The 14,273-nt window shown below is 41.8% G+C and overlaps 2 protein-coding genes and 1 non-coding gene across 3 annotated transcripts; 1 reads left to right on the top strand and 2 right to left on the bottom strand.

Annotated features, from left to right (window-relative positions):
* Positions 1 to 1,212: 1,212 nt before the first annotated feature.
* Positions 1,213 to 3,811, bottom strand: LOC135628648 (large ribosomal subunit protein uL14). Its single transcript, XM_065135447.1, has 4 exons — positions 3,706 to 3,811; positions 3,077 to 3,361; positions 1,588 to 1,629; positions 1,213 to 1,425 (listed from the first exon to the last, which is right to left on the bottom strand). The coding sequence occupies exons 1-4, from the start codon at positions 3,716 to 3,718 to the stop codon at positions 1,343 to 1,345; spliced, it is 423 nt and encodes a 140-aa protein (XP_064991519.1). The 5' UTR covers positions 3,719 to 3,811; the 3' UTR covers positions 1,213 to 1,342.
* LOC135630111 (small nucleolar RNA snoR137) lies at positions 1,902 to 2,032 on the bottom strand. Its single transcript, XR_010493636.1, has one exon. It is a non-coding gene; the product is annotated as a small nucleolar RNA snoR137 (small nucleolar RNA).
* A 7,710-nt stretch (positions 3,812 to 11,521) lies between the features above and the next one.
* On the top strand, positions 11,522 to 12,870 carry LOC135628858 (acid phosphatase 1-like). Its single transcript, XM_065135805.1, has 3 exons — positions 11,522 to 11,953; positions 12,035 to 12,244; positions 12,550 to 12,870. Exons 1-3 carry the CDS (start codon positions 11,562 to 11,564, stop codon positions 12,725 to 12,727), a joined length of 780 nt encoding a protein of 259 aa, XP_064991877.1. The 5' UTR covers positions 11,522 to 11,561; the 3' UTR covers positions 12,728 to 12,870.
* The last annotated feature ends 1,403 nt before the right edge of the window (positions 12,871 to 14,273 follow it).

Below are 14,273 nucleotides of genomic sequence, written 5' to 3'. Positions count from 1 at the left end.
AATCACAATCGTGCAGATGAGCCGGGTGCAAATGTGGGGCTGCAAACGTGTTGCTCGAGCCAAGTTTTGACCCCATGCCAACTTTAGCTCTGGCTATTCTCGGCCTCCCCAGGGCGCGTCTTCCTCCCGTCTCCTGGTACATAAGCAAGTATCGCTTCACCTTGGAGGAAAGCCCCGCCATGAAGCCGGTGGATGGTGGCTCCTTCGGTCGCCATCACCACCACCATTCGACCACCATCGGCTCCCCCGTAGCAATGCATTTCCACCTCCTCGAGATCACCATCATCTCCGGCCAGGGGCTCTTCCCCGCTTCCCGGTCCTTGCAGGCCTACGCGTCCGCATGGGTCGACCCAAAGCACAAGCTCTACACCCGGGTGGACCGCGCCGGCCTCACCGACCCAACCTGGAACGACAAGTTCGTCTTCCGCGTCGACGACGCATTCCTCCGCTCCGAGACCTCGGCCGTCAACGTGCACCTCCACGCCGCCCGCGGCCGCCTCAGCCCCCTCCGCGAACACCTCCTCGGCACTGTCCGCGTCGTCCTCAGCGCCCTCCGCCTAGCCCCCGGCGCCAGCCGCTGCGTGGCCCTCCAGGTGCGCCGCCCCTCCACGCTCTGCCCCCACGGGATCCTCAACCTCGGCGTCGCCCTCCACGACTCCGACAAGATCATGCCGCTGTCCTTCGACCTCCAGTCCCTGGCGGCCTTCGCCTACAAAGACCTCATCGGTGCGAAACAGGAGAAGTACAACAGCGACACGTCGCCGCCGGCCGACTGCGGCGAACCGCAACTGGAGAGGACTGGATCAGCGGAGACGGAAAGAGACGCAGAGGAGCGGGAGAGGGAGGAATTGGAGACCAAACTGGAGACGTGGAAAGCTGAGATGACGCCGGAACATGAGACGGAAGACCAATCAAGCAGCGTAGTTGGGAGAAAGAAGGGAAGGCGACGCAGTTGGAGGCTTTCTTGTTTCTCATGCAGTGGGAAAGCGCATGAAGAGAAGGCCCACGAGGCTATTATTCAATATAGTTAGACAAGCAGTTATTAGGTAAATGTAAGAGCATTACGCATGCTCATGTTTATGAGAATAGCACCAAAGCTATTCCTACTTAAAAAGAGTTCCATTAGAAGCATAGTATCGACCAGCGATTTCGAATGAATACTGATACAAAGAGAAAACCGAGTAATCCCCAACACAGTTTTGCAATTGCTGATATCGAAAAATCTTAGAGACGTTCTTATTGGTTTAATTATGAAACAAGCGAAGATATAATTATTATTGTCCTAGATTTATCAAGATGAAACAAACTCCAAATTTACGTCAGCCTTGCAAAAAGCACATCATTAAACGATGGCATTAGCAGCACTAGCAATTCTAGGCCACAGATCAGCACATTCCTTGCCGATGGGTCCTGTAATAGCAGATCCTGAGAAAAAACATGGAATAATAAGTCAATAAATTTGAAGAACACGAGCCAAGAAGCCAAAAAGGAAAACATAATAGTTAATAAATGTCCAGATAAAAAGACAATTTAAACAGAAGAATATTGACTACCACGGCCCACATAACGAGTTCAAAGAAAAAATACCTTTCATTTCCCCCTTTGGATTCACAATAACGCCAGCATTATCTACACAAAATATATATATATAATTTTAGAAAAATAGAGGCTTTCATGCAATTCTGGAATGAATTATTCACAGAAATTAAATGCTAACAAAATTAAAAATTAGGGGACAAGATATCAAGAGACTAGCAACAAATCTAGCTGTACCACATTTGGGTCTGATAACAAAAACATGAACAAATCTAGCAACAAATCTTTTTTTTCAAAGAAATGTATGATTAAGAACCCACTTCTCTGCTTCATTTTTTATGAAAATATTTTCAACTTTACATATAAAGTTTACCAGAAGACAGGTAACATGATGCTATTACTGAACAACATGCTGTTTAACACTGGCAATATCACATATATATGCTTCCTCTACAGAATGACCTAAAGGAGGCCACTCTTCCAGATCGGAAGCAACTTCAAAGGACCATGGGTGCATAAAGAAAATTTACACTTCCAAAGTTTCACAAACAATAAATCTATAGACCAAAACAAAGATTTAAGCAACAGCTGTGGTTTGGTTTTAAATCAACTATTTGAATGTATGTCTCATGGCCAGTCCCAAGAGGTAATGGCAGCAACGCTGCTACTCTAGGCGATGGAATATGAGACCGCCTCAGGATGGAGAAACCCCTGCAAGGATTTACCTTACAGGGAGAGCCATCAACATCAAAAAGCTTTTTATGTGACGTTTACTTTAGAATATACAAACATAATTGGTTTGCTCGAACAAGTAAAGGAGATTTTCACCCTGAAAAGTCTCCTCCGTCAACAGATTGAAGCAAATTAAAAACTAAATGGATGAATACAATTTTTTATCTCTAATAAAAAATCAGATGCATGTGCAGTGGAGTATAAGACAAGCCCCAGATAGAGGTACTCTTTGCAAAGGTATAGGCTATTCAAGAATTAAAAAAACATCTGAAACACTATATGATATGCAAAATAGACTTAGTTTTAAATGAAGTGAGATGTATGTCCCATGGCCAGTCCCGAGAGGTAATGGCAGCAATGCTACTACTCCAGGCGATGGAATATGGGACCGCCTTCAGATGGAGAAACCTCCTGATAAAGATTAAACTTTTCCGGGAAGAACCATCAACATCCGAAGACTTGATATGCGACGTTTACTTTGGAATATACAAACACAATTGGTTTGCTCCGAGAAGTAGAGGAGATTTTTACCCAAAAATCACCTCCGTCACAACAAGTAAAATTCATCATTTGCCAATAATGCGAAAAATTAAGCCTTTTATGCAGACTTCAACGAATAACATAGAGAGGAAAGAGTAAAAGAACCAAAATTCTACAAACAACAAAGAAATTTACGTACAAAAGACAGAATATGAAGCAGCGAGTCATGTAACAAGCTAATACAAACTATCGAAGGCAAGAAACACGCAAATGAACAATTAAGAATAACCAAAACAAATAGTATAAAGTTAGCATGCGAAAACGATACCCTCAAAGTACATATAGACGCCATCCTTTCTGCGCCAAGGTTTCCGCTGCCTCACAATGACGGCAGGCATGACCTTCTTCCTGAGATCTGGCTTGCCCTTCTTGACAGTGGCCATTACCATATCCCCAACGCAAGCAGAGGGGAGACGGTTCAGACGGCCCTTGATCCCCTTCACGGATATAATGTAGAGGTTCTTCGCGCCAGTGTTGTCGGCACAATTGACAGTGGCTGCCACCGGTAGACCCAGCGACATGCGGAACTTATTTCCAGCAGATCCTCCTCGTCCTATGCGTCACAATAGCCAAACACATCAAAAATAAAAGGATTAAACTTCAACAATGAGTTCCCTTTCCATGGAAAAATGAAAACTTTTCATAGAGCATAATAAAAACATAAGGAATCTCATAGAAAAATTGTTAACAACAAGTAAAAACCATGTTCATTTCAAGAAATCCTAGATACATAGTCCTTCTTCAAAAGGGCAACAGGAAACGGAGAAGGTAGCAATGCATTGAGTGATAGGAAAACAAAGAGATTAAACTGATACTAGATCAAAAGAATGAAACACTAGAACAAAAACAACCATGAAAAGGAAATCAGAAAGAGCTGAAGAGGAAGACGCTCCTCACCTCGCTTCGACATCTTAAAAAGATAGGGAGTGAGCGGCGACGCCGACGGGGTTTACCGAGCGGGGTCCGATTATTTATGGAGCGGTTGCTAGGGTTTCTAAGGTTGAGGTCGTGAAATTACTTTAATAGCCTTCGACCGGGAACTGGTTCTCATCCGTTGCGCACCCATGACATCAACGGCTCTGATGAACCCATGTAATCGACGGTTCATGATTCATTGATGTTTTTTGCGAATCTTGGAGAAGCTTCGTCTTCCATTTTAAGGTTTCATTTTGATTTTGACTAATCAAATTACGATCTTCAATTTTTTTTCTTGAATTTTTTCTACTTTTAGTGTGCCTTTTTTTATCTCGATTCTATCAGGCAAATCATGTCAAGTTCTTGTTGCAGGTCTGTGTTCTCTTCATTTTGAACTTTATCTTCCAAAGATCTGAAGGTTTAATTGCATTGATGGTGACAGCCTTTGATGATATCTCATCTTCTCAACCCCTTTTCTTCACTATCGCTTTGTAAGATTTTGGGTAGGTTTCATTTCATGTGCAAAGATGAATCAGATTGATTTATATACGTGTGATGGTGTAGGCTCGTGCACTCATATGATATGATTAGGGTAGGTTTCATTTCATTATTTTTTTCTTTTTTGAACATATAGTTGATTTTATTTTATAAGTGTTTTGCAAGCTTCACTATATATATTTTTATTATATAAATTTTTATTTAGAATAGCTAATCTTTTACTGGTCATAATTATATATAATTATTAAAACAAATCTTGATTATCTGATATAAAAATAAATTCGGATCTAATTGATCCTTTTATTAAGCACATCTAAGGTAGAACTTCTCGATTAATTGTTCGAATTCTACAAAACTATAATAAGAAGTGTCTCTCCGATATTGAATTCTAAGTAAGCAAGTCAGATATATCTCTAATGTGAAAGAGTGTTATTATATACTTGTGAAGTCCGTTTTTACGATGGATGTTTCATGCCATTACCTTTGAATGTTATGTTGTTCGTATAAACATAGGGTGTCGACATAAGACGTAACTACTGATAAACAATGAAATGCAATTAAAGAGTGCATTTTAGATAGTAAACTTGATTGCTATTTATACATATTACTAGAGATAATTTTCCTCAATGCTCGGAGATTTCCTCGTGTAGTTGAGAAAATCTTATCTACTATCATGCCCTCGCAAGATTGAGCTTCTATTAAGGATGTCGATCTTGGACCGATGTAATTAAAATAGTTTACGGGTAAGAAGCTTTGTGAGTGATTCTGCTAGCTAATCAGACGTATGCACATGAGAAATACATGGTTGATGTTTGACAACTTGATCTCGCCCGAAGTAGAAGTTGATGGCAATGTGCTTCATGTGGGAGTGGAACACCGGATTAGCACATAAGTAGGTAGCTCCAACATTATCATAATATATTATAGGAGTAATGATAGAGTTGATGTTGAGTTCATTGAGCAGATTTGTGATCCAATCGAGTTCAACAACAGCAATGGCGATGGCACGAGATTCAGCTTCAGTTGTAGACCGTGCGACTATCTTTTGTTTTTTAGAACTCCAATATATTAGAGTAGCTCCAAGGAAAACAATATATCCTGATGTGGATGTTCTATCATCAAAGTTCCCTGCCCAATCAGTATCAGCAAAGGCATGGAGATTAAGTGGAGCATTGTTGCGAAGAAAAAGACCATGATTAAGGATCCCTTTAAGATATCACATAATTCGTTTGACCATAGACCAATATATAATAGATGGTCGATGCATAAATTATGATAATTTAGTGACTACAAATGAGATGTTTGGACGAGTGAGAGCTAAGTATTGTAAGGAGTCAAGGACTTGTCAGTATTAAGTAGAATCCGTAGAAGGATTTCCATCACATAACTTGTGTGATTCACTGATAAAGAGAGGAGTTGTAACTGCTTTTGTATCCTGTATGTTTGTTTTGGATAATAGATCTTGAATATACTTTCTTTGCGATAGGAAGAGACCTGAAGATATAAATATTGCTTCCACTCCCAGAAAGTAACTCAAGTTTCCTAGATCTTTTAGGGAGAATCGATTGGACAATTGCTTTAGGAAAGCTTGAGTCTCTAAGGGGTCATTGCCTATGACAATAATATCATTCACATACACCAAAAGATATATTGTGCATTCATTTTATTGTCGGAGGAATAACGATGTATCGGACTTAGAATTGATGAAGCCAATTGAGGTTATAAATGAGCCAAGTTCAATATACCAAGCTCGTTGAGCTTGGTGAAGTTCATAAATAGCTTTTTGTAGTTTACAAACATGTATTGGATACTGAGGATGGATGAAGCCTAGAGGTTGCTGCATGAAGAGATTGACAGTTAGAGTCTCATGTAAAAAAGTAGTGTGAACATCGATTTATCATAAATGCTAGCCTTTTGAGGTGGCCAAACTCAAAATAAGTCGGATGTTGTGGGTTTAACAACGGGACTAAATATCTTTGTGAAGTCAACACCAAGACGTTAATGAAATCCTTTGGCTACTAGACGCACTTTATTTCTAGCAACGAATCCATTTGGGTTATGTTTAATTCGAAAGACCCTCTTAAACCCGATGATATTTTGTGTGGGATGAGAGGATACAAGAGTCTATGTAGAATTATGAATAAGGGCACCATATTCATCACACATAGTTTTACGTCAGTATGGAGATTTTTAGGCTTGAGTAATTGTGGTAGGTTCATTAGTCTTTGACGAGGATTTTGTGATATCATGTAGGTTAAGGATTTATCATAGTTTAAAGATATCACTTTTGGAGCGTGTTGCCATTAGATGTCCAAGGGCTATATGTTGTGTTGTAGGTATGGGCGATGGAGATGTACTAACATGGGATAGAGGTACTTCAGTGTCACTAATACCAAAAGAATATAAAGGTAGTGGTTATGTTATTGAGGGCAATACTTCAGCAATAGGGGAACATTGTGAAGGAGGGAGAGGAGCAATGGAGGGAGTGATGAGCTGTTGAACCGGGAGAAAAAGAGAGTGTAGATCCTGAAGAGAATGGCCGGGTGGTGTTGTAGGAGACTTGTTTGACGAGACTGGCAGTGTACTCCAGTGATGTATAGTTGTTGGAGTAGGGTTCACAATAGGAGACTTAGGGTTTTGAAACAGAAAGGTAGATCCACAAAAATAATATGACGTGATATAAAGATTTTTTAAGTTTGAGGTTCATAGCATCAAAAAGTATTATGTTCAACAGAATACCCAATAAAAATATAAGGTTTAGACCTTAATATTAGCTTATGTGAGGCATAGGGACATAGCCATAGATAACATAAATAGTCAAATACTTTGAGTTTGTGAAGGTTTGGAGATTTGTGAAATAACGTTTCAAATGGTGACCGGTGATAAGGTATATTTCGAGCCCAAACCACGTCACAATCTATGCCACACCACGCCACAGCTAAATCAACAAGAGAAGCACCCCCACGCGCTGAGCCAACAACCATATCAAGACGCCACTCGATATGTCTCGTCCCGGGTTTCTCGGGATGGCACCGCATGGCGCCATTCCGCACGTCCCGGGATGGCGGCCGCACAAAGGTACCATCTCATCCCTTGAGGATCGGTCACCATGCCAAACCCGCGTATGACCGACTCGCGTACAGTAGTATAAAAGCCCATAGCCGGTATCCAACCAGAGGGAGGGAAAAGGAGGCAGAAAGCATTACCCCACACTGACTTAATTGTCGATGGGCCACAGTCGATAACGACCCAGCGAGGCCTTCTGTGCAGGAAAACAGCAACGTCCGAGGCGAGGTCATCCCGATCGATAGAGGCGTCCTTCCTCACAACGCGTCAATCAACATCCCGATGAAAAAATGTCAATATTGCGGCGCCAACACACCAACTGAGGGGCTCAACTGACTCCGGCATCCAGCTCAAATGACCGAAGACTCTCGACATCGCCCTATGGATCAGGTCGTGCTAACTCATCAGCCACGGTGCACCAGTTCATCAACAACTGGTACTAAAGAACTGGAGTGAGCATACGATTGATGAGGTAGATGATAGTTTGAAAAGCCGCAGCCCAAAAAATGGTTGGCATGGAGGCTTGATGGAGGAGTGTGAAACCGATTTCAACTATATGTCGATGTTTATGTTTAGCAGAACCAACTAGTTGAAGAGTATGCGGGGGTGACTTAAGGTGTTGTATATCATAAGCTAAGACACAGGATGTTCGGGCTTAATATTCACCGCCTAAAGTTAAAAAAACTACTGAAACTTCAGATTTATGATGAGAGGGTAGAACCATATATACTTGGTAAAGTAATCTATGAAAATGACATAAAATCTAAATTTGTCAAAAAAGTGATTGGGGCAGGACCCCAAACATCAGTATAAATAATTTCAAAATGTTTAGAGTAGAGGAGATTCCAAAAGAAAATCTATGACTTTTATTGCTTAAACAAGTATCACAATGAGATATAATGCTACTGTTTTTAAGAGTAGGAAGAGAAAATCGTGAAAGTAATTTTTGCTGGATAGAGGATGAGGAATGACCAAGACACGATGCCACACATCACTTGGAGCTAGACGGAAGAGTAGGCAATGGGCTTGGTGATTTGTGTAACTGACGGTCACTCATAATAAGATAGAGTTTTGCAGCAATGCAGGAGAGATTTCTACAGTGATGCAGGAGAGATTTCTACAACGATGGTGGAGAAATATGCAGCGATATTGGAGAGAGTTGCAGCGATTTTTGCAATAATGCAGGAGAGATTTCTACGATGTTGGAGAAATCTACGGCGATGCTACAAAAATCTACAATGTTGGAGATAGTTGCAGTAATGCTTATGGCAGTTGACGGCAAGGCAATGACGATGGCTGTGATCGGTGCAGATCACAGCTTGCAGCCAAGTTTGGTGGCCGGAAGGGCAGCAGAGTTTTTAACGGAAGACTTCGGTTGGTAAGGGAGCAGCAATCGGCGGTAGAAACAGAGGCTGCGATTGTGCTGCCTTTGGGAGCATTGCCCACGGAGAAGAAAAGCTCATAACCGCTGCAGTTCTGTGAGAGGTTGCGGCTTGCAGTTCTGTGAGTGGTTGCGGCTTCAAATGCCACAGTGCATGTCGGGTCGGATGCAACTCGACGAGGCAGAGAAAGAGTTCAGGGGAAGGAGTCACCGAGGCGATACTCTGGAACCCATGACTTATGTTTGTGTTCAACAGAACCAACTAGTTGAAGAGTATACATGGGTGACTTAAGGTGTTGTATATCACAAGCTAAGAGACAAGATGTGAAGGCTTGATATTCACCAGAGTAAACTATTTTGATTATAGACAGAAAGAAATTTTCAACCAAACATCTAAAGTTAAAAAAACTCATATATACTTGATAAAATAATCTATAAAAATAATATAAAATAAAATTTATCGAAAGAAGTGATCGGAGCAAGACCCACATCATTCGGAGCTATGACGGAAGAGTAGAGTGGGGTTGGTGATTTATGTAACTGATGGCCACTCATAATGCAGGAGAGATGACTGCAGCGATGAAGGAGAGATTTCTGCAGCGAGATTTTTACAACGATGCTGGAGAAATATGCAGCGATACCGGAGAGAGTTGCAGTGATTTCTGCAGTAATGCAGGAGAGATTTCTGCAGTTATACTGGAGAAATCTGTAGTGTTGGAGATAGTTGCAGTAATGCTTGTGGCAGTTGACGGCAAGGCAGCGACGACGGCTGTGATCGGTGCAGATCACAGCTTGCAGCCGAGTTTGGTGGCCGGAAGGGCGGCAGAGTTTTTAGCGAAAGACTTCGGTTGGTAAGGGAGCAGCAGTCGGCGGTAGAAACAGAGGCTGCGACTGTGCACCTTTGGGAGCATTGCCCACGGAGAAGAGAAGCTCATTACCGCTTCAGTTCTGTGAGAGGTTGCGGCTTCAAATGCCACAGTGCACGTCGGGTCGGATGCAACTCGACGAGGCGGAGAAAGAGTTCAGGGGAAGGAGTCGCCGAGGCGATACTCTGGGAACCCGTGGCAGTTGACGGCGTGGCCGGCGCTCTTGTCGGTGACGCCGAAGGGTAGACCGCCGGTCTTTAAGGAGCGGTGAAGCTGCTCATCGGGAGGACGAGGGTAGAGACTGTTGCGGCAGCAGGGGAAGACAGCTACCGTTCGCCAGGGAAGTGCTACAGGGAAAACGACCACCGCTGAAAAAGTAACGGTGGGAATCGCCTCATGTGATCCTTCGGTGATAAAGATCGACCGAAATCGGAGGAGGAGAAGAGGGGGAGGAAGCTGTGGTTGTTGCCGATCGAGATGGGAAAGGGAAGAATCGACCACAGGAGCAGGTTATCGAAGCAAGCAGTCGCAAGAAAGCCACCGACTCATACAGGAGAAGAGATCGTCGCGGTGGCACTCATCCGGACTCTCGACAGGGAGTGCAATGCTGGTCGTTGGAGCAGCAGAGGAGGCCGGTTAGAAGCCTTCGGAGCTCCGACCGGAGTGGTGGCGCCGCTGCTTGAGGGCTGTACAAGTGTAGTGGGAGCGACGATACCATTGCACCACGCTGAGTTCAGGACTAAGTAACTTCCATACCTACGGCATGAATCAGATGGGGGTGATCAGTGGTGTTAATATACCTGTCACATGGAGGTTATACATTGTTTGATATGCTACCTCTTACGAGGCTCGAGATTTAGCTAAGTGGCGTCGAGGTGGTGCTAGGAGGTTGTCCACGTGGATCCATGGTTCCAACAACGAGTTTACGTGTCGGTCACATGGATCTAACATGCCAACGATAGAAGTTAGCGTGTGGGCCATGTGAGACCGATGCATACGGGGACGTCGACGTGTCATAAAATTGGCCAATTGGATCCATTTGAATCCATTGTATTCATACTTTAGAGTCAATTATTGAACCAAACCGGTCGCGATACTTTTGGCCGGGTCGGCTGACATGATCTAATTTTATACTCAAGATAATAACAACGTATCGCATCAAATTGGATTTGCCGATTCCTTTCACGCACACAAAGCCAACCAATTGGGTCCACTTCAATCCATTCTATTTATAATTTTGATTCAATCATCGAATCAAACCGGTCAAAATTGTTTTGGCCGGATCCGCCGGTTTGATGTAATTTCCATTGTCGACACAATAAGAATGTATCACATGCTTCAGTCCTATCAATTCTTATCACTTCGCATACATCAGCTTTTTATTTTCTTAAAGAAGTAAAAATAAAATTTACATGAATTCTATTAATAATGTACTGATAAATCTACTGTATCAATACTCAAAAGAGACGGCGACCAATTTACTATGCCCCCATTTTTTACCTCAATTATTGTCATGTCAACTTCCTGCACCGTTCCGAGTAATAAAGCTGCCCCACCCGTGACCCAACAGTAGGTGTGCAGTAAGGGATCGGGACCCACCTACGACTGGAGCTCGTCTTTTTTTTTTAGTCGGGACCCACCTCATGAGTCGAATAAGTCATCTTAGATCGCTGGATCCAGCTCAGGTCCAAATTGATATCTCATGTCAAGAAAATAATAATAATAATAATAATAATAATAATAATTGAGTAGGAAAATCCTTTGGATTAACAACTTCAATCACTATATTACCTTATTATTATTATTATTATTATCATTTTTGTTAAATGACTTCAGGTCATTGTGAACATATGACGTGTGTTTGACCAGAAGATCCAATGTTCCCTTTGGTCAATAAAAATATATAAATTTATAATAATAATAATAGTAGGGATGCCGACATCGACTGACTGTAGTCCACATTATATAGGCTGCTCAGTTCACCACCTCAGGCGTGTCCTCGGCGGAAGACGCGTGCAGCAGAAGGGATGATGAGAACTCGAGCGGTTTTCCTGTTCCTTGGATTCTACATCGGCCTGGTGGCCGGTGACTGGAACATCCTGGGCTTCATGGGCAGCAAGCGGGAGGAGGACACGGCGGTGGCCGCCGGCCGGAAGAACTACTGCGAGAGCTGGCGGATGAACGTGGAGCTGAACAACATCCGTGGCTTCGAGGTGGTGCCCGACGAGTGCGTCGACTACGTCGGCAGGTACGTGACCTCGACGCAGTACGAGGTCGACGTGCAGCTCGCCGCCGAGGAGGTCATCCTCTTCCTCGCCCACACCTTTCAGCTTGGCGGCGACGGCAAGGACGCGTGGGTCTTCGACGTCAACGACGTGCTCCTCTCCACCGTCCCCTACTACCAGCAGCGCCAGTTCGGGTATGCTCGCCTGCTTCTTGTTCTTCCTCGCCAGTAAAGAACTCACACTTGTGGGAGAGCCGACATTCTTTTGGGGTGCAGAGGCATGAAGAGAAACGCAAGTGCCTTTGAGGCATGGGTGAAGGAGGCGGACGCCCCAGCCGTGGCTCACATGGTGCACCTGTTCCACCATATCAGGACCCAAGGGTTGAAGGTCTTCATCCTCTCCTCCAGAGCTGACTACCTCAGAGAAGCCACCGTCGACAACCTCATCAATGTTGGCTACCATGGCTGGACCGAGCTAATCTTAAGGTCTGTGTACAGTAGTTGTCTCGTCGGCATCTCCTTTTCTGACATGCTTTGCAATCTCATATATCGGTCATGAGCCCATTTTGTACAACAGGAATCCGATTCCCTTCACGAAGAACATAAGAAACATATAATTCGATAGTTTCTTAGAAAATGCATAAAAATTAAGAATGCTCCTTGGAGAAGTACCCTTTCCATGCAATAAAATATGGTTCTTGGGTTTCCTATATGAGTTGTTAGACTATGTTTTTGTTACTCAGGTATTGTCATCTTAAGCTAATGACATTGCTGCAACATATGACCCTCAGGTCCCCGGAGGACAACTATAGTAGTGCAGAAACATACAAGGCAGTAGAAAGGGAGAAGTTGGTGCACGAAGGTTACCGCTTGTGGGGGATTGTGGGGAGCCAATGGAGCAGCCTCGGTGGATACACCACAGCAAGGAGGATATTTAAGCTCCCAAACCCGCTCTACTATGAATACTGATGTCTTCAGTCACTTCTTCCAGCAATAAGTGAGCCATCCTTATCCTTCATCCTCAAAGATGGAAAGGATGCCTTGTAGTTCTATGATGAACATCGAAGCCTCTTTTAAGCCTTCTAAGTCTTGATGCATGAGTCATTGGTTAATCTCTCATGAGCAAATTAATGTGTGGAGTTTATAAGAATAATTGTGTGAAGGTGGCACACAGCATAAATTTTAATATGTATTCGAGGATAATGCTCGGTGTTTAGAGATGAGAATTATGAAATTTATGATTATTGTAAAACTTTGGCACATCAATATTGTGTGTATGATAAAAGAAATGATACCTTTTAGATTAACTATGTATTAGGTGTCATTCTTTTACATGATATAATTCATATTGCGAGTCATATCTCAATCATAAACTATCATCTTTTCTCGAGTACCATGCTTCATTTTCTATTAAACACAAGATATGATTTTTCCTATGAGGTGTTACTCCCTCGATCGGTGTTAAAATTTATCCGAAGTTATCGATCTCACTACTATTATTATAATTAATATATTTTTATTACTATGAAAGATATCTATATTCTTCTCTAATCGTATGTTATAAAAAAGATCTCATATAATAACAATATGGTAAACCTATTCATTTACTTAAACATAAACCCTAAGTTTTTCTTTCTACTATTTTGACTCAAACTCAGGGCTTATTGTATTTTGAGGCAATGAAAATTTTTAATTGACTTAAGCGTCGAAGAATAATTATAAAAGAATTCTTCATTATCTTTCTTATATTTACAAAAAAAAACCCTTGCTCAAAATAAAGATGATTCTTATAGAATAACTCTGATAAACTAAAGAATATGAATCCAATCGACTTGCTTCAAACTAACACATATTAACAATACATATCTAATGATCAAGAGAGACCCATTTATCATATACTATTATATTTGTATTCGATATTGTTGATGCAACTATTTACTATTTCTTGATCTAATACTATTAGAGGCCATCTCAGCTAAAATACCTTTAAAGTTTATTCCCAAAACCTTGAAATAAGCATTAAACTTTGTTTATTACTTACCTACATTAAAAATGTGCTAATCTCTTGGATTAGGTTTGTCCTAACTCAAATTTTCGTCTTTTGTGTAGCCTGAATTGCTATTATGGCCCATACAAAAGAGAACTTAGTTGTATCGTTCTTATGTGCCATAGTTATTATTGTAATTATGTCTTGTTCTTAATTGTTTTTAGCCCATTACATGAAAGCTTTTTTCTACGTGTTTGTCTTCAGTGAGAGGAAATAAGTTCGATGAACCAAACGTGCATCATAATCTATACAAAAATATCCATCACAATTTAGTGAAACCTTATATTATTAGACATCAATTGTTTCCTACCTTACTGAATGATTGACATTCATATCTATTTGAGGTTAGAAGCAACCCAATTAATGTTATAGATAGTGCATAGTGTTGCCCAACACCTTTAAGATAAATGCTTTTTGGTGGGTCATTATATATATATATATATATATATATATATATATATATATATA

Source organism: Musa acuminata, chromosome BXJ3-1, assembly GCF_036884655.1.
Source record: "Musa acuminata AAA Group cultivar baxijiao chromosome BXJ3-1, Cavendish_Baxijiao_AAA, whole genome shotgun sequence".
Classification (NCBI taxonomy): Eukaryota; Viridiplantae; Streptophyta; class Magnoliopsida; order Zingiberales; family Musaceae; genus Musa; species Musa acuminata.
Note: the sequence above shows the minus strand (reverse complement) of the source record. Positions and strands in the feature narration are given on the sequence as shown.